The following is a 26,373-nucleotide window of genomic DNA, read 5'->3' on the forward strand; positions in this document are numbered from 1 at the left end:
TTCCTGTTCTCTTCTTGAAAAGTGATACCTGCAGTTTCTGTAGCATCAGTTGTGCTTAGCCAAATCCATCTCTACCTGATCTTTAGTTTTCTCATCTCCAGACTTGAACCTCTTGAGCTGTGTGGAAAGAGAACTCTGCCCAGTTTGACTCCCAGCTTACAAACTCTTAGAGATAGACTGAAGAAGAATCTTAGTATTGGTTGTCTGAGTTGGATTAATTATTTTGCCATAATTAGTATTGTTGGGCTTGCAGCACAGGGTTTTATAACAGAGCATGAGTACAAAGATTGTTTGAACTGATCTTACTAATAAAGCTCAACAGTTCCTGTCTCATCATCCTTCTACAAGATGCTCTAGTGTCTGCTTAGGCAGATCTTTATTCCCTGTGTCTGGCATTGTATAGTGGTATTAGGGCTGTCATTGTGATGAGCTGTGGATGTAAATATCTACAGAAAGTTCTTGATTAACATAGTGGTAATATGAAAAGAATTAGTCTGATATATACAAATGCTTGTCTCATTTTTCTTCTCCTAAAACCTCTGCTGCCTTTAGTTTGTTGGCTTAACAAAAGATATGAACTCTTCCTAGAGTTTGTCTTGAAAAGCATTACTTTATATAGTCTTTGTCACTTTCTTTTAGCATGTTTGGGGAGGCTGATACAGATTTGCAGGAACTCCGGGCCTCAATGGAACAATTACTTAGGGAGCAGCCTGAGGAATTAAGTGAAGAGGAGGAATCTACTTTAAAGGCTAACGTCATCAAATGCATAACAAATGGTACAGAGCTGGATGAAGCAGATGAAAATAACCCCAGCAGTGAAAGTGCACTTAATGAAGAATGGCAGTCAGGTACAGTTTGTTAGACCTGTTTCATAAGCTATTCATTGATGTTAACAATAAAGACACAGAAGAGTTTTGCATTTTATAAGGGAATAAAGTTCTGAATAATAGTTTTTCTAGAGACTTAAAAAAAAAATTTCTGATGTTACTTGAAGTTTTCTGAGCATGAAGCATCTAAGCACATGTTCAGCTGCAAATTACATAGCAGCTATTTGTTAGGCACTGATCATAAATCGTTTTTTCTCTGGTTGCCTGAAATGTGTTTTTAGGGAAGATCAGGAAGATCTTTTTTTAATAATTTAATAGCTTTCTGATGCTGGTGGTTTTATTTCACTGGTTCTTGTTTACTGTTGTTTTCTTTCTTTACAGATAATAGTGATGGAGATATTGCCAGTGAATGTGAAGAATGTGATAGTGTCTTCAGCCATTTGGAAGAGCTGAGATACAACCTGGAGCAGGAAATAGGCTTTGAGAAATTAATTGAAGTTTATAATAAAATAAAGGTTTGTGGAATAAACTCAACTGGAAGCCGTTTTAGGAAACAAGATGTGTATGTAGGGCTGCATATTGTGCAGTAACAAATTGCATTGCGTGGCTAGAATTAATGCTTATTTCTTGAGTCTTTTGTTTTGTTTCAACATACCTAAAATATTAACACAGAAAATTCCAGTGAGTTAAAGGAGGAAAGCTTTGGGGTTAACAACAGACTACGTGGAGTAAATTTGAACTGCTTTTTTCTAAATCCATTTTAGATTTCACCACGTGGATTGTTCTTTTTCCCAGGCTATACATGAAGATGAAGATGAAAATATTGATATTTGTTCAAGCATAGTTCAGACTATTCTGGGAAATGAACACAAACACTTGTATGCCAAAGTACTTCACCTAGTCATGGCAGATGGAGCCTACCAGGAAGGTAATATCACTGGCAATGATGGATTGTCTTCATGTTTGTTCTTGCTTATGTAAAGAAGATCTGAAAAATACTTTTAAAAACAGATGCTTTGTTACACAGCTGATCAGCAACACAGATTGAAGTTTTTTTTCCCCACAAACATCATTTTTTATTGCTGCAACACAATGTGGCAAACTGTCAGTGTGCTGACCACTCTGGTTTAACATTACATGCGTGTGGAATGAACTGTAATAATAGATGCCTTATAAAATTACTTTCTGTGAAACCATTCCGCAGGTTGGGAAGATGGAAGTCTAGAATAAAGATCTCAGAACAAAAAAAAGATTCTGTTTTAGGAATTAAATTGTTAATAAAGTAATATTTCTCTTTCCAAAACTACTTTTAATGGGTTCTGGTGTTGAAAAGTAGCAATCCTGATTCAGAAAAGGAAGCTCCAAGTGGTTCTTTATTCTATAATTGCAATTTCCTGAAAGACCTTGCTGTGGAGATAGAATCCATCTTAGTTTTACGGTAGCTCAGTAATACATGGAGAGCATTTAACTTGCTGGGAGCCCCCCGTGTGTTTGCACAGTGTGCTGGGCAGGCAGACAGTTCCTGGGTACTCAGAGTCACTCAATGAAATGCCACCCAGCCCCCTGTCTGTGAGAAAATGCTGTTGGCTTTTTCTCTCGTGTCAAAAAATTAATTGCAGCTATGTAATATTTTCTGATGCCAAAAGACTTAACTGGGGAAGAAAAAATAGAAATCTAAAACATCAATTATTTTTACAGAAATCAGAAGATCACATTAGTTTTAGAAATTTGTGTAATGATCAGTATTTGCTGATTTTCAAATTCTGAGTATTTTAATGCATGTTAACCAATGTTTGCTATCTGCATCTTTTAATTTCTCTCCCAGTTATGTTGCAGTAGCAAGTGAATAAAAAGTCAAATAATGACAACTTGCTAAGCTATTTATACAGAAATGGGAAAAATAAGACTTAAAAAGCAGTTCTAACACGATCATTAAAAATAAAAATCTCTATCTGGGACAAATTACTCTTCATGTTTCCTTTCTTTGCTACTGATACAGAGTTGCTGAGTCAAATGGGTCAGTGTTGTTTTAATTCTGTGTTATGGAAGGATGACAGAAAAGCATCAAAAATATTTTTTCAGCCACTTTCAGTGATTGGAAAATAAACTGCAGTTGTTTGTCTGTCAAGCATCTGGAGGGCTGGCAATGCAGAACAGGAAAAAAATGGTAACCACAGTGTTACCCATTTCTTTTCCTTGCCATTTCTCTGTTTAAGGATATTTTAAAACTAATCCTAAAAGGCTTAAATGCCAGTTTGCTGAAAATATGTTGGCATACAAACGGTCAGCTTTTGTCTGAGTGAATAATGTTAAAATGAGCTGATTTTCATCTTGTGAAATGCTGATTAACAAGTGGCTGTTCTTAATAGCTTCAGTTCTAATTCTGTATTCTACAAATCTATGATACCCTAGAAACTGTAAGGAAAAGATAGTTCTACCCTTTTGCAATTAAAGGAAAAAATATGCTAATAAAGGCAAATAAGGACAAAAGCGTGTTGAGGAGCTTCTATCTCAAAAGTTTTGTACTATTCAAGTACTCTGACTATTGTTCTGTAAAACCAGGTTGTGTTTTGCTGTGTTTTATGGCTTGTTTTCTCTTTTGTATCCTTTTCACCCTGCCTTTCCCTCTCGTGGTTTTTACAGATAATGACGAATAAAGCTGACTCAGGAAACTCCTTAGTGCTGCACGACACATCAGTGTTCAAAGTCTGCACAGCGGAGTAACAGACTGTAATGAAAATGTAACGTGGGGCAGGAGAAAGAAGAATTGGAAAAAGAGTGCTGGCTGTATGAAGCAGAGAGGAAAAACATGCCTTTTACACTAAGATATGTATACACTTCTCTTGTCTGTCTTGCATACGTGGTCATTAAGTAATAGATGCCTACATTTGAAAAAACAAACTATCATCTCTCTCTCTCTCAAAAAAAAAAAGAGTAAATGTAGCTGTTCTGATACGAAACCAATACTTACAAGGTAAACCTGAGTTCTTGTCATATCAACAGCTGGCTGATAGAGTTATGGAGCTGGAAGGATTACTGTGTTGTGAAAGCCATCTCTAGCTGTTCATTTACATACTTAAAGTAGTCCTTCTTTACTCCTGCATAAAGAAACTGTTCATTTTTATTGACCTCTGTGTTTGTATTTTATTAGCATCTTAACCTGGTGGTCCAGTTTGAGTATTTCACTTTTTTTCTTAATAAAATGTATTTTGAAGCTAAAGACTTCTGTCGCTTCTTAAGTTTCATCTGAAAAATCTTACAGGCATTGTTTCTAACTCAAGGCAGACTGGTATTTCAGTCAGTGAAATACTTGAATATTTTATTTTGGAGGCAGTGGAATTAACATGGAGCCAGAAGACTTCCCTTACATTCTTCCTCCTCAAAATCCCAAGAACTTACACTTGAAGTTTTGCCATCCAGTCAATGATAATGCAGTATATTGTTGAAAGATGTTTTCTCTCCTGTTTGTTTTTAAATTCTTACTGTTATTTTCCTGGCCTCACAGCCAGAGGGGAAGGTATGAAATGTTACAGGCACGAGTGCTCTGTGATTTGTCATCTTTTGGGCTATGTTTCATAGCTTTATATCTTCTACCCCTGAAAATTAATTACCTGACCCACATTTTTGTTTCTCCTGTCAAAGCAGTGCTGTACAGAGCCAACATGAGCTATATTGTTCTCACATCATCACTGCAGAGGTTCAGTTGGCTTACCCATACTAAAAGTCTCCTGTTGCAAACCCAGTGAACCGTCAGACTTCTAACTGTGCTCTACTGAAAGAAATAAAATATTTTTTTCCAGCTCCTGCAAAATACAGCCAATCTATAACTGTCAGCTTTTCCACAAAGTACCATCAGATACACATGGTTTAGAACTGATGTGTACTGTATGTTTTTTTTATAATTGTTTTATGGAGTTATGATTGAAGTTTCACCCACTGAAAAGTAGTATTTTTTTAAATGTCTGATTTAAGATAGGTCAAAATGACTCTATTTCCATATTATTTTCCTTTTTCTGTATTGCTGTTCAAATTGTAGCTTGCACCCGTTAGGAGGAAGAAGGACTAAAATTCTTTAATATAGAGAGATTTTTCTCAAGGAAATACAAGCTGGGGGTTAGGTTGTGTTTAATTGCTTTTCTGTTGAAAACATCATTATTGACATCCTTCATTTCTTATGCAGGTTGCTGGCTTGCAGACTTAAAGCTTTACAGACGTAGAGCTTTTTATCAATGAATGATTTGAGAAATATGCATAGGCTGTGCACAGCTTTTCAGAGATTAATATTCAGACCTGCCAATCAATACTGAATATCCTTGAAAATCCCTCAGGAGCTAATTTTAATTTTACACAGTAAATAAGTTTGTCTGCTAAAGTAATACTTTCCTCTGAAATTTTAAAGCCCTATTTAAGAGCCCTATTTAATGTACAGTATAACAGTGTCGGTGATTTTTTTTTTTAAGGGCAATGCAGTGATCTGCTTGTAATAATTTATTTGAGTTGGTTGAGTATTTGGCTTGCATTCATAAAATTGCACTCACTGTGGGTAGTTTTCTGCTACAAATCTAGTAACAAACAGATACAGAATGATGGTTTTTGGCTCAGAACATCTATTTTGTGTTGTGTCCCTGTCTTCTGGCTTTCATCTCGACCCCTGAAACCAACTGTAGCTGAGAGAAGGAAAAAACAGTTAAAATATATATATATATATCCAAAACACAACAATAATAGATCTCAGTACCTGCCTGCATTGTGTTGTCCTGCAGACATGATTACAGTCCTTGACATGAGACTCTTCTGGCAAGGCAAGCTGTGATGTTTATAGCTATTTGTGTGCATTGAGCTTCCTGATGCTCAACAAAATGGAATCAAATGCCAGCAGCAAAGCAGAATCAGAAGGAACCTGAGCTCATAGCCTGTGGCAGGAAGATGAGTCCCAGCTGCCTTTGTTCTGGGTGGAACAGGAAGACAGTAATCCTACCTAAAGTACTGATGCCTCAAATCTTATTAGAATCATAGAATCACTCAGGTTGGAAAAGACCTTAAAAGATCATTGAGTCCAACCACAACCTAACCATCCTACCCTAACTGTAGCAGCCCCCTGCTAAATCATGTCCCTGAGCACTACATCCAGATGGTTTTTAAATGCATCCAGGGATGGTGACTCAACCACTTCCCTGGGGAGCCTATTCCAGTGGCTTTTTTGAAGAAATGAGACTGAAGTGGCTTTTGCTCTTTGTTTTGCCTTACTTTGAGAGTGTATTTAGAGTTACTACTAGCAGGTACTTCAAAAAAATGTATTACCTGGTCAGCCAATGCAAATCAGAACCACAGCACAGCACTGTTTCTGTGGTCTGGAAAGTGAATGGCTGATGAAAACAAAGTTAAGCTTCCCACATTCTGTCTTCTCATGTGGCTGTTTACAACATTGATTAATTTTTTTTGGCTCCTAGTACTTTTGTCTCCCCCTTGCTCTGATTTGTGCAGAAATGCTGTATGTTTATCCAAATATGCTTCCTCAACGTTTCCGAAGTTTTACAGCCTTGCATAAATCTGCTGACAACTCAATACTTCTCCAAGATTTCTTTTTCCACACTTGTTTGTAGGGTAATTACACTCTTCAAAAACTGATGGTCCTCAAATCCATGCTGAACTGTGTGTTCTTAGCACAATATTTAGCACAATCATTCCGATGTTCTGTACATCTTCTGTATGTTTTCTTCAGGTTGGAGAGCTGGGTGGGAGAAGAAGGGGAAGCGTAGAGCAAGCTTGTTTGCCTTAGTATTTGCTGTGTATTGCTTGGTGTTTGCTTTGTATGATAGATTCATTTAATTGCCTCTACGAGAGCTGAAATATTGGGATTAAGGTTATGTCATTTAAAAAATGCTTCCTGGTGAGCAAAGGGCTGATTTTCAAAGTCAAGATTAAAATGCCTGTTACACACTTGAAAGTTATGTTTTCAAAAAAATAGGTACAATATCTAATGATATCCAAGTACAGCAAATATCTAAATTATTTCTTAAATACTTCTGTGTTTCTTGATGTATTAAATAATGTGCCTCTATGTTTTATAAATCAGCTATTAAATTTGAAGCAAACAACATCGGTTTCATTTCTTGGTGGGTGGGTTATGGTGAGTTGGTGGGTCGAATTATACTTATTTTCATTTCGTTCTTGTACGTAGCATAGCTCATTTAAGCAAGCATTTAACAGAGATCTGATCTCTTTTAATCAGAGCAATTAAAGAAAACAGGGTTCTGTCCATCGACTGCTATTCACGGTGCCCTACTCACTAACAAGAGGTGCTTTCTGTTCAGTGCAGCACTCGGTGCGAGCGCCTCAGTTTCTGACCTTCGTTGCAGAAGTACAACAAGAAGTGTTATTTCACACGGCGTGTGTATTTTATGGATCTGAAGCCTTGGGAGGACGCGAGCGATCGTACGATTCTATGATCTCCGCCTGCCTCCTCCTTTTCCCTGCCTGGCAGCGGCCGGGCCCTCATGCGCCGCAGTTTCGCCGCGCTGCCGCGAGGTGGCGCTATAACTGCGGGATGCCGCGCCGCACACGGGGCCGAGCTTCGCGCCTCAGGCGGCGCTCGTGTTGCCTTCTTCCCCGCCGCAGAGAGCGCTGTGAGGGCAGGAGAACGCTGCGGGGACACCCGGGGCTTCTCTGTGGTGAATCTGAGCCGGTGTGAGGACTCAGCTCTTGGAACTTGTTACAGTTCTCTCTCCTTGCACGTGGCCGTGCTCTGAAAACCTGACGCGTACACAGTGCGTTTGTTGGGTCCTCCCTGGGGTTGGCTCTGTCCTGCATCAGGCACTTTTTGCTTGGCTGATGGATGGTCTCTTAGGGACTGCCAGGAGAAAAGAAAGTTCAGTTTTAAATAGCACTGTGGCTCAAGCTGATGCAGATGTGCTCCGAGTGTAATGGAACGATAATCCCCTCCTCGACGTTCCCTGTCTTTTGCTGTGTCCTGCAGACAGTCCTGACAGTAATCTCTTCTCTAGGGGAAGGGATGAAGAGTGCATTTTTGCTGATTTCTGAACATGGGATAAAACTTCCTTCTATTCACATTTGAGGCAAAAATTCTGCCATCCTAGCTCTGCTGATAAAATGTGAAGCTTCAAGCAGTGCTTCAGGGCTGCTATTTTTAATGTCTATCAGTTTCCCCGTCAGCAGTCAGGAGCCCTCATTGCTGTTTGTTTCATTGCTGCTCGAGCTACTTTCAATGTTATCAAAGTAATTTTTAAGCAGTACAGAGCCTTTTCTTCTGAAGAACAGAGTGATCTGATGGGGATATGGAAAAGAAAGAAAAGTCGAGGTACCACTAATGATTATCAGAGCTTTCTCCACTGCAGGGCTATGCTAACATGATCACTGCTCAAGTCAGACAGTCTCCTTATGAACTGCTCTTGCTGTCACACTTTCTCACCTGTTTTTTTCCTTTGTATTAACCTGTAACAACTGCTAATAAAGATGTCTAAAGGACAGCACGCGTCTTATTTGCCAGTACTGTAGAACACTTTGTTCATCCTTTCCCTCTGATGTTAGTTTTGAGAACTTAAACAGTATCTTGGAGTACTTTACCATTGTTCTTCAGTCTTTTTAAGGGAAAATTAGAAGGTGAAAATGATCGTGGCAGTTCAGCTTCTCTGCAGCAGCATTTGGACTTATGCTGGACATGTTGTCATGCGTTTGTAATTGTGATGTGTTAGTGTTTTCTAGTGTTTCCTGTTTAACAGATGTAAAGCCTCAGAAAAATAAACCTCCTAAATACTAGTAAACATCGATGAAGAATTCTTTCCACTGCTCTAAAGCACCTCTAATGCAATCCTTAGCCATTACCAATACAGTATCTTTTTTCAGCTGTTGACAAGCCTGATTGCGCAGTGTAGTATCCTGTTCTACCCTGGACCTCAGTATGTCAGTGCTCACAGTGCCCTAAATAACTCAACTCCCTGTATTCACTTAATTCCCCAGAGCACTGCCTTTTCTCAGATGTCCGCTCTTGCTTTCCCTGCATTGGGCAATCTTGTTTGTCCAGGAAGGGGCTCCAGCAAACGCTGCCTGGAACAGACAGCAGGGTTAAGTGTTGCCAGCTGGGAAAGGGAGCGCTGTTCAATCCTGTCCCACAGCATTTGCTAACCAGGCGGTGATACTACAGTAACTACTGGGCTTGGATAGGTAGTGGTTACATTGTCTGCTATAAATACCAGTATCTAGCCATGCATGCAGCAGTGGAGCGTGGATGAGCACTGTGATAAAGCTTCCCCTCCTCACAGTAAAACTTAAATCAGACTTAAGAGATTAACAGCTGAGTTCTGTCAGATCTCACTGTGACCTGTAAAGATTCTTTGGTAGTGATTATTGGGACCAGCAGAACGAAACGTGTGCTTACCCTCGTGCTTGAGCACAAAACACATCCTTGATTAAATTAGATGGATTTGAGCCAAGTCACCCGACTCCGAGCTGCAGTCAGCGAGGCTCTGAGCGCATCTTCAGTTCTGTTTATTGTGCTGATTGGAAAGAAATATCCATCAGAAGGGTGGGGTAGGACAGATGGAGGCACAACCTAAACCACTTTGTAACAGTTGCCGAAGCTCATCTGTTAAGGGTGATCTAAGGCTGTAAGAGAAAATTGTGTGTGAATACGAAGTGAAATAGGCTTGCTTGGGCAGCACAAGGTGTGCAGTGCAGAATGTTTCTCTTGCATGAATCAAGTCGTAATGGATGTACCAAATACTGGGGTGTTTTTTATTCTTTACTCAATTTCTAAACTAGAAGTTTGCTGTTACTGAGGCCTAAAATTAGTCAAATAAAACATCAGGGAAGCCTTGTCTGCTTGTCTTGCATCCGTTTCTTCCTAACATTATTATAGTCACTCACTCACTCCCTTTTCTGAAGGCTGAGCACAGCCCTAATGACATGAAGAAAAACACAGAAGGAAGCAGCAGGGAGGCCAAAGTTTCAACCACTCTTCCCCCTTTACCCAGGAAAATTTTGGTGACCTCTTGACACCTCCCATGGGAACCTTTAAATTGACAACAGAGCTTGCCAAGTAAATACAGAAGATTGCATTAAAACAGTATTGTTTCTGATTTAATCCTCCTGCAGTCAGTGAAAGCAAGTTCAAGATCCCGCAGCAGCTACAATGCACCGACCTCATCCTAGGTGGCAGGAAATGTGGATACATGGCAGAATTGATTAGTAAGAATAAGAATGCTCGCAGACTGATGGGAAAGCAGCACACAGGAAAACACCTAGCACAGGCCATTCGCTGGCAGCTGTTTTGACCACAGCTGCCTTGCCTATATTTAAGGACTGTGGCATCCTTTGTTTCTTGTAGGTGTGTCCTTAGAAGAAGAATGGTGACAGAACTGCATCAGCAATTTGGAATGATGCTTGCTAACAGGTTTTGGCACGTTTATATGTTGTTGGTGCCCCAGTCACATCCATATTTGTGTTTTCTGTCACGGGTGAGAAAATAATTCCATAAAATGAGTTTTACTGCAGCTTGTATAATGTGTATATTCAAGCAGTATTTAGGGGCTGATTCTTAGCGACAAGATGGAATCCAGCTGCCTGTTTTCTTTGGCCCTGAGAGTCAGATCGATATGATTTACATTCTCAGAGCTAGAGGGCTCGTTTTGAGGGATTTTCTTCTTTTTGCTTGCCTTAGTAAGTAAATATTTTACAGACCAAATTCCCAGTTCCACAAAATCAGTGACTCCAGGCTGTGGGACAATATAAGTAAGCACAAAGGCTGGAATTTATTGCTAGTAATGATCTATGAGATAAGATTTTCAACTGAACTAGTGCAGAGAGCTCAATTGCCAGATGTGTGGGAGTGAAAGTGACACAAATTCACAAACACACACAAATCTTTGGCAATCCCAAAGTGGTTCTATAGGCCTGTAGCGCCAGAAGCCTCAAAGAATTCATTTTGTGTCTCACTGTCTTCATCAACTTAAAAGCCAAGTCCCAAGCTTTATAAAAGACACCCAAAGTACTGCCATGAATACTTCATACATTTATCTCACTTTCTAAATCTTATTATAGACAAAGAAAGGGTTTTTTTGGTCTGTATTTCCCTCCTTTAGGATATCCTAAGAACCATAGGAGCAGAATGACAGTGACTCTGCAAAAAATTACTGGGGAGTTTGTCCTTGAACTCACCCACTTTCATCTCAATGTAATCCAAACTTTTACAGTGCTCCACCTAAGCAGCTTTTCCTTCAGAGTCATTTTTTCCCTTGGAAACTTTTGCTTTTTGCTTGTAACCGATCACCTATGTGAAATGACTGCTCATGGATGGTATGCTGTTCACATCCCAGCCTCTGCCTTAAATCTTTCCTCATGTACCAGAGACTGCAGATATCTGAATCTATAAAAAAGAGCTTCCATGTCCTTTAGACAATGCAAGATGTATCACTTGTGCTAATGAGCGTGCAATTTTCCTCCTATCTCTATGTTCCAACAAAGGATGCTGCAGTCAAAGAAAATGCTTTACTGTGGGATAAGACCTCTGCTTTCACTGGTTTCGGATGAAAGTGATAGAGCATTTTATATGCTGTAACATACCATCATTTCTTATACTTCAGTAAACAAACTCTAAGAAAACCCACTGCGTCACTCATATTTTGATATCACAGCAGAACTGTGTAAGTGTGGCAGAGATGTTTGAAAAGTAAATGCACTGATAATTCTACTTGCTTGTCAGATAGCTCTGCACAGCAGGCAGTTTTAGGAGAAAAAAAGCTATTTTAAGGAAGTAAATCTTTTTGAAGAAACTAGCTGAGCATGCTTTTAAGAACTAGCATTACAGCTCAGATTTTTTTTTTTTTTTTTTTATTTTTGGCAGGCTATCAAACTATTGCAGCACTCATAATACTAAAATGGCTTAATTTAGAATTTAAACAAGCTACATGAGTTTCATGTGGAAACTCTGTTTGTCCTGGAGCATCTTACAAGTCTCTCCTCCTAAGCCTGGGAGTGTGGCACAGCTCTGTACATCAGGACTCAGTCCTGGGATGAAATCAGACCAACCAAACTCCACATGCGGGTGAAGGGAGGGCGGTGTTTTTTGACAGATCTCCTGATTTGAACGATAGGAAGAACTGCAGGAGGCCTAAAATGCACATAAACAACATTACAGATATAGCCTTACTGTTGCTATGTATTTCTTCACGGCAGGTTAAGTATGCTTTAATGAGAAAAGCACAACTGGTTTTTAAGAGCTGCTCCCCTGTAACTGCACGGAAGTCTTGCAGTAACTGAATTAGACACCTACTATTAGGTGTTTGTTTAAACCTGAAGAAATGTCTGGGTTTTCATATGATGTCATGCAGTTGCTCAAATCCCATATTGGGCATGTGAATAGAAATAACATCCCTAAATTGTCTGTTACAGAGCCTGTGCTAAGAATGGGCCTGAAAACTTTGAGTTGAGAAAGACTGATAGGAGTGCTAACAGCACGTTCTAAAGATGTACCTAAAGGTGTGTGAGTGTGGAGATGGTCAGAGGCACTTCCTTGAGGGTGGCTCTGTGGCTTTGGCCAGGAATGTTTGCTCTGCAGGGGTTCATTTTACCCTACTAGATAAAATAGTGCAGTGCTGTGGACTCTTTCCAATTCATAAAACTTACTAACTTCATCCATCTCTCAGGATTTTAGAGAGTGGAGCTCTAATGCTTTTCCAGAAATATAAAATGTGATCAAAGACAATATTTAGGATCTTTAGACCTGATGTAGCAAACACAGCCTTCACCCAATGCCCACGACAAACCTCTCTCTGCACAGTCCACATGCTTATAAAAGCTCTCCTCAGCAGTTCCAGCTCCTGATATCCTAATTTTTGCTTGTCTCCAGACATTTAGCTCCTTTCACATGCTACAGTAATGATGTGATCAGGTACGGTAACGGCAACTACGTAAACTTCTGTGAACACTGAATATCCTTCATTGTGTTATCTTTTTGCTTATTTAAAATTAAAAACAAAAATAAGTTGCGTGGGCTTTACAGCTCATCCCATCCGTTTGCATTTTGAGAGCCCTGAACATTTGTCACAATGTTCCTCAAGGGTAAAATTGGAGTTCACTCACTTGAACAATTACTCAAAGGGGTTGATTATAGCTCTGCCTGATCTCAGACTAGAGTGGGTAACACAATAATTTTACTTAAACACTTATATGATTGTGAATTTGCTTGTCCATATGAATGCAAGTGTCAGTTCTTCAGGAAGTTTTACTCTATAACTTGTATGGAGTATTTTAGATGGGGAAAATATTAATAGCTTAAAATTTGCTAACAGTGTAGCCAACTATGAAAATGGCATGGAAGTGTTACAAAAGGTCTAGGTTTGTCACATAATTCTAAAACTGCAGCCTGATACACTTGTAAATTCTTAGGAGGGCAGACCTGAATCAGATTGGGAGATAGCTAGGAAAGGAGTGAACAGAGCATCTGGCATGCTGTCCTCACAGCAATCTCCCCTGTGGACAGAACACCAATTCTAGAGAAGCAAAGAACTGTTAGGACTAACTCTGTGGCCTCACCGGATAGGTATGCAGTTTATCAGCTGGATCCCAAGGAGGAAAAAAGCTTATCAAATACCAAGTTCTAACATTTCTATTTGCTTTATCTTTTCTAAAATCTTCACAGCTGTGTTGTCTAGCGTGATTTCTTTAAATAAACATTCTCCTTTGCTTCTTCTTTAACTTTGTTTGTAGTAAGGGCAATTTCAAACTTGCTGGTTAATGAGATGCAGGCACTACATTCCCATCAGTGTAAGGATCATTCAAATCAAGTTCTTGACCACCTACACAAAACAGCTTTGCAAGATAGGGCAGTGGATGCTGTAGCTTAGGCTGCATGGATCATAAATACCCATAGGCCCAGTAGGCATCCTCCAGTGATTAAACTGGGGGAAATGTGAGATAACTGAGCTCACCTAATTTGTAACACATTGATTCTCCAGTGGCACATCCAATTTTTCTTTTGTATATTCCTTCACTGTGACTCAAAAGTTATTACAAAAGCATCACGTATGGAACGTGTGCATAGCTTCACAGGATCCCAGCTTCATGGTGCCACAGAGAGCTAGCTTACAGCATTCATAAACAAACAACGCTCTCCTCGAGAAAAGAAATAGGAAGCTAAAAAGTAATCTAGATTCAAATGATGTCTGTGTTTCGTCAGGTCTGAGATACAGCCAGGTGATTTTTGTCAATACTCCAAGCTAAATGCCTACCTGGATACAGAATGGAGTACATAACAGTAAGCAAGACAATTTAAAGCTAGCACTGACTGCAGCATGGACATCTCCTTGTTGTCCAAAACAAAAACCAAATCAAACAAAAGTACACAACACAGGTGAGAAGGGAATCGAAGAACAGCCCTGCTCATTTGCACCAGAGACTGGAGAAAGCTGTCTGTGCTTTGCTGTGTGTTGTGCTTTCTGCTACAAAGCAGCAGCGTCAGCATGGACATCAGTGGTAAAATCTCTTCATGTCCCTGTGAGTCTTGCCTGGCCTTTGAAAAGAAATCTCCACTGCGTCTCCAGGGGTCATTTTACAAGGAAGTCAGATTAACCTTTTTGGTCCGCACTTGAGATCAACGTGGCATGGGAAAAATAAGCTAATGTGGAAGATAGAAATAATGAATTGACCTTTCTGAAAAAATTGGCTATAAAAATAATTTAGTATGAAGAAAAGTATCTTAAAATGAAAGCATGCTTATTCTTCTCAGTAGAAATAACATTGTTTAAATTCATTCCTGAACCCACAAACAAACAAACAGAATTCAGCCCATTACTTTCTCGAAACATCATCCTCTGTTACACATTCTTTTTAGTAGGACATAAAACCTCTTGTTCCACTATTCTTACTGCCTTCGTGTTAAGTCAACTGCAGTCATCTTAAGACACTGAAGATGTAATTCATAAATTAACTAAAATAGGTATCCATGTATCGATTCCCTCAGTGCAGAGTTTCTCCTATTCAGCCTCCATTTAGTCAGCTCTGTTTTATGACTGCTAATACAGTGTTCCAGGCACGTGGGTTATTGTGTTGTTGGGGTCACAATCTTTAGTGAGATTTTGTAATATTCAAATGGAGGTTGGATCTGGTTTTGCTTTGCAACCCATTACTGTATTTTAGTGCATTCACTGCTTTTGCTGTGCATTTCAGAGGATTTTCATGCCAACAAACAGAATTCTCTTCTGAAATATCTTAGTCAAATTTCCTGAGACACTAGACATAAAAGATGATATATAGAGTGCATGTCAGCCTCACTTCTCAGTTATTTATAATTCATTGACAAAATCCTATGGAAGATTTGTAAAGATATTAAGATTCTGCAGGCTTTTGTGGAAAACTGGTCATGGCCAAAAAAGGGGAAAATTGAGTGCTATCTTCTTGTTGGCTTGCCACCTTATCAGATAGTCTGTGTTGCTAAGATCCAGGTGCAGCTTAAGCTGTCTAGCATCATAAAGACAGAGGAAGAACTAGGGGTACTTGGAATTGTGTTAGAAAAAGGAATTAATGCAGGAGGGTTTGGGGATAGAGGAATAGAAAGTATGACTGTTGGCAGAGAAGGCTGAAGTCATGGGAAGGTCTGTAGAAGACCTACAGAAGAACAAGAAGAGACCAGCAGGAGGGAAGGAGAAGCACAGAGGATACAGGTTCCTAAGAAACTGGGTTTTACCAGTCATGCTGCTGACATTTGGTCTTTTGCAGTTCTCTTCTGCCTGTTTCCTTTCACATCCTACTTTTGTTGGCTTCCAGATGAAAAGAAACAGCATATACTGAAGAGAAAAAGAAGTTCGAACCTGAAAACCAACTTCCAGAGCACACAACAATGAGTAAAATGAAAGAAAAATAGAAAATATCATTGTAGAAATCTAGCTATTTGAGTAACGGGAGGGCCTCTAAACTCAAACTGCAGTTGTTCTCCACAATACACAACCTCTTTTTTGAATCAAGCAGAATCTAACACAACGTTTGCTAAGTACATGGAAACAGAATAGCTTCAAGAATAAGGAGGGGGGTTGTTTCCCTGTGAAATATGTGCAGGTGTACAAAGCAGTTCCCTGCTTGTGGCTGCCAGTGAGAACGAATAAACGCCTAACTGCAGTGGGAATTCTTTTGGCCTGCTCTGGCCAGGTAGAGCCTAACACTTCATCCATAAGAGGGCAGTGCCGTACACCAGCATGCCTACCCACTGTTTTGCACGTAGATCACATTTGTTTGAAAATTAACTCAGTAAGTAACGTGTTCATCTGACGCTCTTCAGAGCGTTTATTGCTCTGGCCAGTATACTCAAACACATGTAATATTTTACAGACTTTATATGAAACATTACCAAAGGCCAACCCTGATAAAAAGCTAATCTTTTTATCCCACTCTGAACTTTCATCTTCCTTCCCTGGTGCCTCACCTGCCATCTAAATGCTTTCATTGTTTTAGTAGACACTTTGCATTCCTGAGGCAACAAACTGAGCTCAGACAACAATAACTGGGTTGCTTACAGAACAGCACAGTGCTGGAAGGGCGAGAAGCAAACTGTTACCACACAGCCTTGATGAGGTCTTTTGGAAAGACCATGGCAGAAAGTGGCATCGACTTGTGAGATGGGTTTCTGTTTCGATTCAGCCAGAACTGATAATTCTTCCTGTAGTGGCCGTGAATGATGGAGGAATGCTGCGAGATGTGGCAATACTCCAAAGTATCAGCTGTTCATACCCTTCTATTTACGTTACAGTGCTCCCTGCAAAGCACAGACAGAGCAGAGCCCCATCTGTATCAGTTTCCCTAACCTCCAGAACGCATGGGGGAGGAGGCCTTATTTCTTAATGAGCTGCATATATTTATAACTTTTGCTGTTTCTACTAGGGAAAAAAAAAAAAAACAAAACAAAACCTCCTAACAGTCACAGAATGCGATTTCCACAGGAAGCAACCCAGAGGCACTCTTATAAACTGTGCAACCTCTGAATAAAGGCCTTCATCTGCACGCAGAACTCAGTGAAGTGACAACAGGTGCGTCTGGTGAACCCAAGCAGGGAAACCTCCCGATCATTTCCTTTCCCAGTCTGCAGCAAAAGAGACGCTGAACGTGACAAACACAGGGTTTGACTGGCCGGCTTCCAGCTCCTCGGCACCTGGCGAAGGAGGAGGAAGGGGCGGCCGTAATGGGGCGGCTCCACCCGCGAGGGTGGCGCAGCCGCTGAAGGGGAGCCGCCTCGCCGCCGCGGCCCCCTCGGCGGGGCGGTGCCGGGCGGGGCGGAGCCGCTCCCCGCGTCAGCCCAGCGCGGCGGGCGGGAGGGGCCGGCAGCCTCGGCGCTGCCGCGGCGGGAGAGGCGCCGGCGGGGTCGGCGGCTCCTCGCGGGAACAAAGCGGGGCCGGCGACGCACGGTGAGAGGCCGCGGGGCGGCTGAAGCGGCGTGACGGCTCCCGTCCCGAGGGCCGCTCCCCGCGATCGGGCCCGGCCGGGGCTGAAGTGGGGGAACGGGCGGGGAGGGGCGCCGAGCGGGGTGAGAAGCGGCGGAGTAACATGGAGGTGCGGCCCGGCGCAGGTTGGGGCGGGCCGGCGGACCGCGAGGGCTCGCAAGTTCGCGCCGCGGCTCCGCAGCTCTGGCGGCCGCCCTGGGCGCCGCGCCTCCCGCTCTCCTTCCCTCCCTCCCGCCCGGCGGCGCTGCCCGAGGTACAACCGATTGCCGACGGCTCGGATTCGAACCCCCGGCTGTTAATGTTTGCCGTGGTATTTGTACTAATCGGGTGCCTAAATGTAGGCTGTGGTTGTTATTTAGTGCTATTTCGAGGTTCCTTTCCTATATTGAATACGCAGCATTGGATTAGAGTCTAGAGGTGCAACGTTTGGCTCGTTGTAGGTATATCTTAAGGGAAAGTGGACCCGGTGAGTCTTTTTCAAGCTTCCTAATGCCTTTCTCCCTCAAAAAATTTCAGAGCGCAGCCAGAAGAGGAATGGATGTAACATGATAGCCCTGGAATCCTCAAAACGCACTGTGAAGATTCGGTTTTTTGGTTAAGCGCTGCGAAGAAAATGGATGAATCAGCTCTGCTGGATCTGTTGGAGTGCCCTGTGTGCTTGGAGCGCCTCGATGCCTCGGCGAAAGTCTTGCCTTGCCAACACACGTTCTGCAAACGCTGCCTGCTGGGTATCGTGAGCTCTCGGAATGAGCTTCGCTGCCCGGAGTGCAGGACTTTAGTGGACTGCAGTGTTGATGAACTTCCGAGCAACATTTTGCTTGTTAGACTACTGGATGGCATCAAACAGCGGCCGCGGAAGCCTGGCACTGTTGGTGGGATGGGGGGTGCAAATAATTTAAGGGTCCCCATCACCGCTAATTGCGGATCCAAGGACCTGCAGAGCTCTCAGGCTGGGCAACAGCAAAGGGTGCAAGCACGGAGCCCTCCTGTTAGGGTAAGTAGGAGGGAATGTGATATATTTTGTTGCAATCCTTTTCCTCACGGCTTCAAAATGTTATTTGCCTTTGTTTCAGGATAAGATTGGTCAGTAGGTAGTAAATGTGGCAAAACAAATTATTTTGGACAGTTGTTGCGGATGTCTAGCATCAGTTCTCTTATCGGTGATGGTTTATTGCTGTGTAAATATTGATGAGTTAGGTATAATACTTTCATACTGGAGATCTTACTTTGGCTCTTGCCCTTTCTGGTTATCTGTACACTTCCTGCAAAGTAGGTACGATGAGTATTAAAAATGGGAGGGAAGTGAAGTTCGTGTTGAGGATGATGAAAGTTTTGCCTTTGGCTTCTAAAGAGCTAGGCTTTGACTTTGAAAAAGAAGAGATCTGTGAATTGCCATGGTCTGGTAAGTTCGTTTGTCCTTTCAGTCCTCATCCTGTCAGTCCTTTTCTTCTTGAAAGTATTTTTTTAAGCAATTAGAACAATCTGTGTGCTGTAATTGGCAAACATTGTCTTAAGCCTATGCTCTGGTTCCTTCACGAGATTCATGCAACCTGTGAACTTTGTTGTGCTTTATAATTGAGACTGCAGTGGCCTTGTTTATGGTTATCCACTCTAGAGTCCTTATCAGGAAATATCCATTTACAAGACTACCGACCTTGCTCTGTTACGTCTTAACAGCAAGGCAGATTGGCTTCTCTGAAGGGTCCTGCTGCCCACCTGGGGATGTTGCCTGTCCTGAGTTCCCATGATGGAAGTGCAATTTCTTAACGACTCATGTTTTTTCCTTCTTGCTGAGTTTAGCAAAATGTCCTATGGAGTTTCAAGGAGAGGGTTTAAACGTGTATTTGGCAAGACTAGTCTATCTTCAAGTACATCTGAATGTTTTTGTTTACTTACCAAATGAGGAAAAGCTTATAAATACTTCTGGAGATAAATAAACATGACTGGCATCTCTAAAACATCTTCTTAAGTTTGCATGAGAATTTCAAGCACAGGTGTTCCTCCATTAGATTGTGTTGTTTTAGCTGCTGGGTAATCTCATTAGGTTCTTCTCTCTAGAATATAACAGTGATGAATGTCATGCTGCTTCCTGCTAATGAGTTTTGATCTGTGTGTATATGTTGGTAAGGGAGAAGAGGTCATGTACTTCTGTTTCAGAAGCTAAGCCTTAAAAAAAAGTTCTGTAAAGAAACACCAGCAGAATCAAAACCAATCATCTGGTCTCCTCCATAACCTTAAGGAGTTTGCTATGACATCTTGTGTTTTCAGAAGCTCTTCAACTCAAAATAAAGCAAAAATATCCATATAACTTGTTTTTGTATGGTTGTGTGTTTTCAGGGATGCCTTTTTGGAGGAGAAGACTTGTGGTGTAGGAATGTAGTGCACATGCAAGTGAGTGCACACCGGAGTTTCTCAAAGCCTCACTAGAAAAATATTAAAATGGAATATGGAATATTCTTTTCCGATGTTGCACAACAGGATATTGTGGAATGCTTACATTTCCAGATGTTGTACAGAGTAGAAAGTGATAACGTATGGAATGTTGCTTCAATTCATGAGCTGTTCTATACCATGTGCCATTAAAATTCTGACCATGTGGATTCCTCCTGTAATTAATTGATACTCTGTGTCTGCTAGTGGTAGATGTCAGTGTTTTACAGTAAGTCTGAATAAGTCTTTGTTTCTGGAGCTTCAAAGCTGTTTAGAGTAACACAGGCATTCTTGTGTCTTCTTTCCTTTGGGAGAGAGGAAAGATGATCTCTCATCCTCTGTCCACTTTGTCCAGAGCCTTCTTTTAATGAGGAGGGCAATGCTTCTAAGAATGAGCCTACTCTGAGGCTCATAATGGGGATAAAGGAACAGTATTTCCTTTTTCTACGTTAAAGTGTTTAAAAAAATAAAGTTCAGAAGACAAAATGCCAGTTTAATGGACGGTTGAAGTGAATGTTGTATTTGTTTTGTGAACTATAGCATCAAGATGGTTTCAAATACTGTTCTTCTCTGGGAGCTGGGGAGGAAAATCTGTTTCTGGATGACTGGCAGAGTCAGATTTCCTGAACTAATTTTGCTGAAGGGGAACTAATAAATGAAAGTTGCTGTTACGTTAAATGAAGTGAATGTGGATGAAGGCTGTCAAGTCATAAACATTCTGCTTATACCCTGAAGTAATACTAAACTCAGAAACGCCCTTTCAGAGGATGCTATAGTTGAGAGAAAAGGTTAATTCAGCATGTACTGCAACGCCATTTCCTGAACTGTATCAATGGCTATGAGACTGCCAGCCCTGTTGTTTTAGAGTTCTACCTATATTGCATTCTCTGAGTCTATGTGGTGACACATGGCAATAAACAAACAAATGATTCCTTGTGCCTTAAATCTAATAAAGCTGGGGGTGATGGAGGTTAATGTTACTTGCACCTCATATTCCTCCCTCTGCAGTCGCCCTGTTTCTTTCTGTAACCTGTATGAGTTCTTAACCTGTATGTGTTCCCTTCTGTCTTGATGCAGAAAGCCCTCTGCACCTTTCCCTGGCTGCCAGTTGGACAAAGGCAGCACAGTGCTATGCCTGATGGAAGTTGCCTTAGCTGGGTGCCCAGCTCTGATGTTCTGAGTAACCAGCTTGCCTGGGAGATCAAGTAGCGGTTGACCTTTTTCTTCTTGGTGTGGACAATAATTTGGTGCCTTTTTAAGTGAAAACTTTCAGCTAGTTTGGCAGTTGGACAGAGCTTTAAGAAGTGCAGCATGCTGTTGGATCTGCCTGGGTCTGGTCATCAGGAGCAACAAACTATTTTGGTCTACTGTGAGGGGCTGTGTGAACAGTTTGCTTTCTTAAAAGGAGCGTGTGAACATTTGAAGATGCTTGCTTTTAAATTTCTGCTCTTATTATGCATCTTGTCACTTCCACAAGGTATGTCAGGCAGGTATTATCTTAAGTTCCTTATGGCAGATTTACGAGGGCATGCTTATTGCTGGAGGCTTAAACCCAGCTGTGGGCATAAGTTAGGAGGTGCTGGAGAATGTTCTAATTGCTGTAGCAGAGGATAGGTTTTAAGTTGGTAGACGTGTATGTCTTGGGCAGTACAAATTCAAGGGGGAAAAAAGCTATACGTTTTCCTGCTAGTTTATTTATGGTCTGAATAGTTAACAAAGTTAGGGCTGTCTTTTCCACAGAATCTTGAATGGAGCTGCCTAGATGGTCTGAAAGCTGCCCAGAGAGGTTGTGGATGCTCCATCCCTGGAGGTGCTCAAAGCCAGGTTGGATGGGGCCCTGGGCAGCCTGGTTTAGTATTAAATGAGGAAGTTGGTGGCCCTGCATGTGGCAGGGGTTTGAAGATTCACGATCCTTGAGGTCCCTTTCAACCCTTTCATCTATTTTGCCTAAACTTGGTCCAGGCAACAGATAAGTGAGAGATTAAAATGTTTTTCCTTCCCAGAAGAAAAAGTATGAATAGCTCAAAAATTGGCCAAGCCTGATGGAGTTGATGCTTATGCTGAATGATGGTGTAATCTGAGTGAGAAATGTTATAGAGAAATCTTACAGTGCAGAAATTGGAACAGTCAGTCATAAAGCTCTTTCCTTTTTTTCTTCATTTTCATCTTAAAAGCAGAGTCTTCACCACAGATGGTAATGTTTCTTTGAAACAAGAAGGTAAAGGAACATTACAGGCTCTTAGGAAGCTCACTTAAGGTGCTGAAGGGGCTTTCTCATTTCTTTAATAAATTCTTGCTCTGTGCATTCCATTTTTCTTAACCACTAACATCTCAGCTGTTTGAGATATCTTCTAAACTGAGGAGAAAAGAAGCCCGCAAACAAAATCTTATTCCACAGGCTTCTACTAATGAATACGTGGCTGTCTGGCATTGTGTTGTGACCCCACGCTTCCATTCTCATGTGAGTGTACCCCAGGTTCAAACAGTACCCCAGGTTTAAGATTTTAACAGTCAGAGCTTAAACTCCGTGTTGTTACTACAGCAGCAAACATTGCATTCTAATAGGAACTGCTGAAGCAGCTGTAAGGCCAAGAAGGAGAAGAGAGAGATCCAGACTGTCTTTTCCCAGTGGTTGTGTCTGAACTGGGTGCTCAGCTTTGGGCAGCAGGTATGATGGGCTGCCTTCTTTTCTGGTAGGGCCTGGGAAGTGTGACCTGTTTATCTGTCAGATTTGATGGGTGGTGTTGGCAGTCAGGTTTCCTTTGTGCTCAAGAGCTCTGAAGGAAAAGAGGCCGTGCTGGCAGCCTACACAGCTGGACTTTTGGGCAGGATTCGTGGACCTGCAGGGAGCTCAAGTGAGTGTTGCAGCTGTAGGCATGGTGCTCACTGGTCAGCTGATACCTTGGCAAGTCTTTGTTTATGTCAGAAGAAAACAGTGGGATTGCAAATGTGCTATACATAGATCTGCAACTTTAACAAAGGATTGAAAATAAACATGAGGTCCACTTGGGGTTTTGACCACGCATAACAGCAGATGTTGAATGGAACATGTGTTTAAAATCTGCTCAGAACAAAACAGTACTCAGAAATGCAGATGTTTACCAATAGGACACTTGGAAGAGGCCCCTATTGTGATGATAGACCAGGTTGTAAAGTGTTCCTCTTAGAAAAAATCCACTGTTTTAGAAACATGCAGTTAGTTTCATGCCTGGTATTTGTGCTGATAAGTTAGGAACTCATTACCTGGCAGTGCTTGATTTTTGGTGTCTGTATTTGTACCAAATCTGCTTCCTTTTTTTTTTTTTTTAAGAACAGTTTACTGTTGTCTGTGCAGTTTGAATCACATTTCTGCATGTGTCCTTCCTTAGAAAAGTAGGAAGAGGCAAGGTGCAACTCAGAGGGGCTTGCTGTGCTGACTGCAGGGAGAGGTGCTCGTTTGTATTTGGCAGACATGATTAGGAAATATTTTGAGAAGTCTCTCTAAAACATGCACATGCACTTCTGTTGCCTCTCACGCTTTCTGAAACAACAGATTTTGATTTTACATCTACAATTGCTTGTACCATTTTAATTACTTCTTTGTAAGCCTTCTTTATGCCTTGTTAAGCCAGATAAAAATTTAACGGAGATTATGAATATAGAAGGATAGCAGATGATCTCTTTATTAATGTGTCTGGCTGCTAGATAACTAATTAAGTAGAGAGAAGGAGGACGAGCAATAGGAAGAATTGTCTCTATCTGAAAATACTGGGCTAGGAGTCAATGCTTCCGGGCTCAGTTCCTGGCTTTCCCACAGATGTCTGTTATAACCTTGAGCCAAGTCATCCACAGCCCTTTGTGCCTCTGTTTCCCATCTGCAGATATGACTGATAGTACGTCCTTTGTCTGAGCTGGTATTTAAACTGTGTACTCTATAGGGCAAGGATTGACTTTTTATTTTGGATGGATGTATAGTGTTTTACAATGGGTCCACAGTCTCAGCTGAGGTCAGTAGATACCACAGTGCACTCACTAAATAGTTGACTTCCAGATTACTGAAGAGCTGTTGATAATCCATTTCCTGGACCAGAGATGGTCCAGTGCCTAGTGTTGATTTGTAAAAAGGATTTCCTTTTGTATTTGGGTGTTTGATAGCCACGTAAATATCTGCCTTTTCTTCACTGAGATGCTTAAAAATAGCTGGAAGCTGGTGTTCCATTCTTTATCTTGGGAAATTTGTATCTGACTGGAAGACTTGTGTGTAGACGTGAGTGTATTTTGAAAGGAATGAAAAGAGAATATCTAATGTGAATGACACTGCTAGCGCTGAAATATTTAATTCCATGCTTTGAACTTTGATAGCAGTCTTTCTCTGCAAGCTAACAGTAATCTGCTTGACGAAATAGGTGAGAAACTGCTATGGTTCCTTTATTATACCTAATTAGGTTTTGAAGTAGCTTGACCTAAAAAAAAAACCAACACCAAACCAAACTCAAAAACAAATCCGCAGTGTTTATTTGGCCCTTAAATCTTCTGGTTTTGTCGCTCTCTTACATTTTTGCATGTTCATAGTAGTGTTGAGTGTGTGAGGGCTGCTCTGAAAGTAATGCCTCCTATTTATGATGTTGGCCCACGACACCGGGGGCAGATGGTGGTATGGCAGCAGAGACTTCTCACCAATATTCTGGTCTGTTTTGTTTCTGTGTGACAGACGGTAGCAGGACAGCCTAACAGAATGGTGTCTGACGTAGAAGTGCGTATGAAACAAAGGTGTGTCATTGAATTCCTCCATGCAGGAAAAAATGGCACCCGTTGACATCATTACTGGTGACAAGATGTGGTGTTGTGTCTGTGAGATGGAGTTAAAATTGCAGTCTGAGGATTGGTGTGAATTCCCCATCAGTGGAAAAAGTTCAAGGTGCTGCCCTCTGTGTGTAAGGTGATGTGCACTGTCTTCTGGGATTGGAAAGGGGTGATCCTTATGGATTTCCTGGAACCTGGACAAACCGTGAGCTCTGACATCATCTGATTGTGATGCTGACTAAGCTGAAGACTCAGACTTCCAGAGTCAGGCCAGAGACGAGAACCTCTCTATTGCAACACAGGAACAACATAGCAGTTTCAAAACAGTAGTGTACATTGCCTGTATTGGCTGTACTGTCCTACCACACCTACTGTGTAGTCCAGATTTGGTGCCTTCTGGCTTCCAGGCCAATGAAAGATGGACTGTGTGAGCAACATTTTCCTAGCAACACCGCTGTGATAGCAGCTGTGACACTGGGCCAGCTCTGCTGGTGCACATTTTTTTTTTTTCACAAGCACAGCATGTAGGCTTTTCTTCTTGGCTGGCAAAAATGCATAACTAATGGTAGTGACTGTGTTTAAAAAGTAGTGTTTTGCAGCTGGGAGTTCCCTTATCAAATAGTGTTATTGTGCTCTTCGTATCTGTCGTAGTTTCCGTGGAAATAAATGAGGCATTACCTTCAGAGTGGCATATCTGTAATTTTTTTCTCTTCAGGAAGAGGAGGGCCTGTCTTAATTTCCTTTCATTTCCTGATTTAATATTGGTATTCCTCCATCACTGTAGATATGTTTAAAACTTACAGTGATATTATAGTGTCTTTTTTTTTTTTTTGCACTCTAACTTGGCTATTTACAGGTTATTGCTTTGATCATTCGGGAAAACATAAACTTCTGCACAAAAAAGAAGCTTAAAGCCTGTATTTTTAATAGGTTTATGAAGGGCAGCAGTCTTTTTTTTTTTTTTAAATGATATAAAAATCTTCTTTTTCTCTTTATTACCATAGAAATCAGTACAAATACAATTATACAATTGCTTTACATAGATGGTCCAGGTTCTAATTTAAAAATAGAAGTCGCAGTAGTACTATTGCTGCGTGTCTTTCAGCATTTTGCTGAGCTTTTTTATGATTGGTGTCTCTAATTCTGTGGCTTAGTAGATGCACTGTAAGGTAGGAGAAGCTAGAGGGGGTGATTAAAATGGGGCTCAGCAAGAAATCTTTCTTCATCCCTCTCCTTTACCTGAGTGAAATGGTTTTTAGGTGGTATTTCCTCTTCCTCATTTTACACGTACATGTAGGCCTGCTGTTCTCTGCATTCCTAAAACTGCAGCTGTACTAATAAAACTTAGAATTCTTCTCTTCACTTGTTTGTCTTTCAGAGGACTTCCCATTGCAGTGCCTTCTTTGTATCATATGCTTAGCTTCTTCCTTTGGCTCCATCGTTGTCCTTTATTCAACCACATGATCTCTGATCTTATGTAGTGTACTTCTTCCAAAGAAAAAGAAAACATATCTTGCTTCCCTTTCCTGTCCAACTTCCCCTGGCCTGTGTCAAACTTAAGGAAAATAAAATAAGCAACAAGGAAAAAAGATACTCTGATGTGTCTGGACTGCAGAAACTCGCATGGTGTTTATGATTACCTACTGAATGAACGAGGACTATAAAGCATAGGTTAGTGCTGCTATGTTGATTAGCCTCCTTCAGTTGTGAAATGAGTGCCTTCTCCTTTTTATCACTGGCTGTGCGTGTATCTTGGTGTGGATAAAAATGTGTCTCAGTAATTGAAGCTGAAATATCACCTGGTCAGCTCTGTCCACACATTACCCTTCTTACACAAAGGGAAGTGTGCATCTGTTATGTCTAAGTCCCAACCAGATGCCTCTCTTCTAGGC

At 41.3% G+C, this 26,373-nt stretch overlaps 2 protein-coding genes across 10 annotated transcripts in view; both read left to right on the forward strand.

Moving 5' to 3' along the window:
* Window positions 1-4,047, forward strand: part of NEK1 (NIMA related kinase 1) — a 41,489-nt gene extending 37,442 nt beyond the window's left edge. For 8 of the 9 annotated variants that reach the window (XM_010709488.4, XM_085222059.1, XM_085222062.1 and 5 more), the window contains 4 exons: window positions 640-848; window positions 1,209-1,342; window positions 1,623-1,755; window positions 3,471-4,047. In XM_010709488.4, the coding sequence (XP_010707790.1) occupies window positions 640-848; window positions 1,209-1,342; window positions 1,623-1,755; window positions 3,471-3,484 (490 nt within the window). In that variant the 3' untranslated portion in view covers window positions 3,485-4,047. Of the gene's footprint in view, window positions 1-639; window positions 849-1,208; window positions 1,343-1,622; window positions 1,756-3,470 lie in introns of those variants that run through there. The other variant, XM_085222066.1, reaches the window with a different exon arrangement.
* A 13,021-nt stretch (window positions 4,048-17,068) lies between these two features.
* Window positions 17,069-26,373, forward strand: part of SH3RF1 (SH3 domain containing ring finger 1) — a 73,260-nt gene continuing 63,955 nt past the window's right edge. The window contains exons 1-2 of the mRNA XM_085222074.1: window positions 17,069-17,233; window positions 17,786-18,263. Coding sequence (XP_085078200.1) covers window positions 17,883-18,263 — 381 coding nt within the window. The 5' untranslated portion in view covers window positions 17,069-17,233; window positions 17,786-17,882. The remainder of the gene's footprint in view (window positions 17,234-17,785; window positions 18,264-26,373) is intronic.

This window comes from Meleagris gallopavo, chromosome 4, assembly GCF_905368555.1.
Source record: "Meleagris gallopavo chromosome 4, MGAL_WU_HG_1.1, whole genome shotgun sequence".
Lineage (NCBI taxonomy): Eukaryota > Metazoa > Chordata > Aves > Galliformes > Phasianidae > Meleagris > Meleagris gallopavo.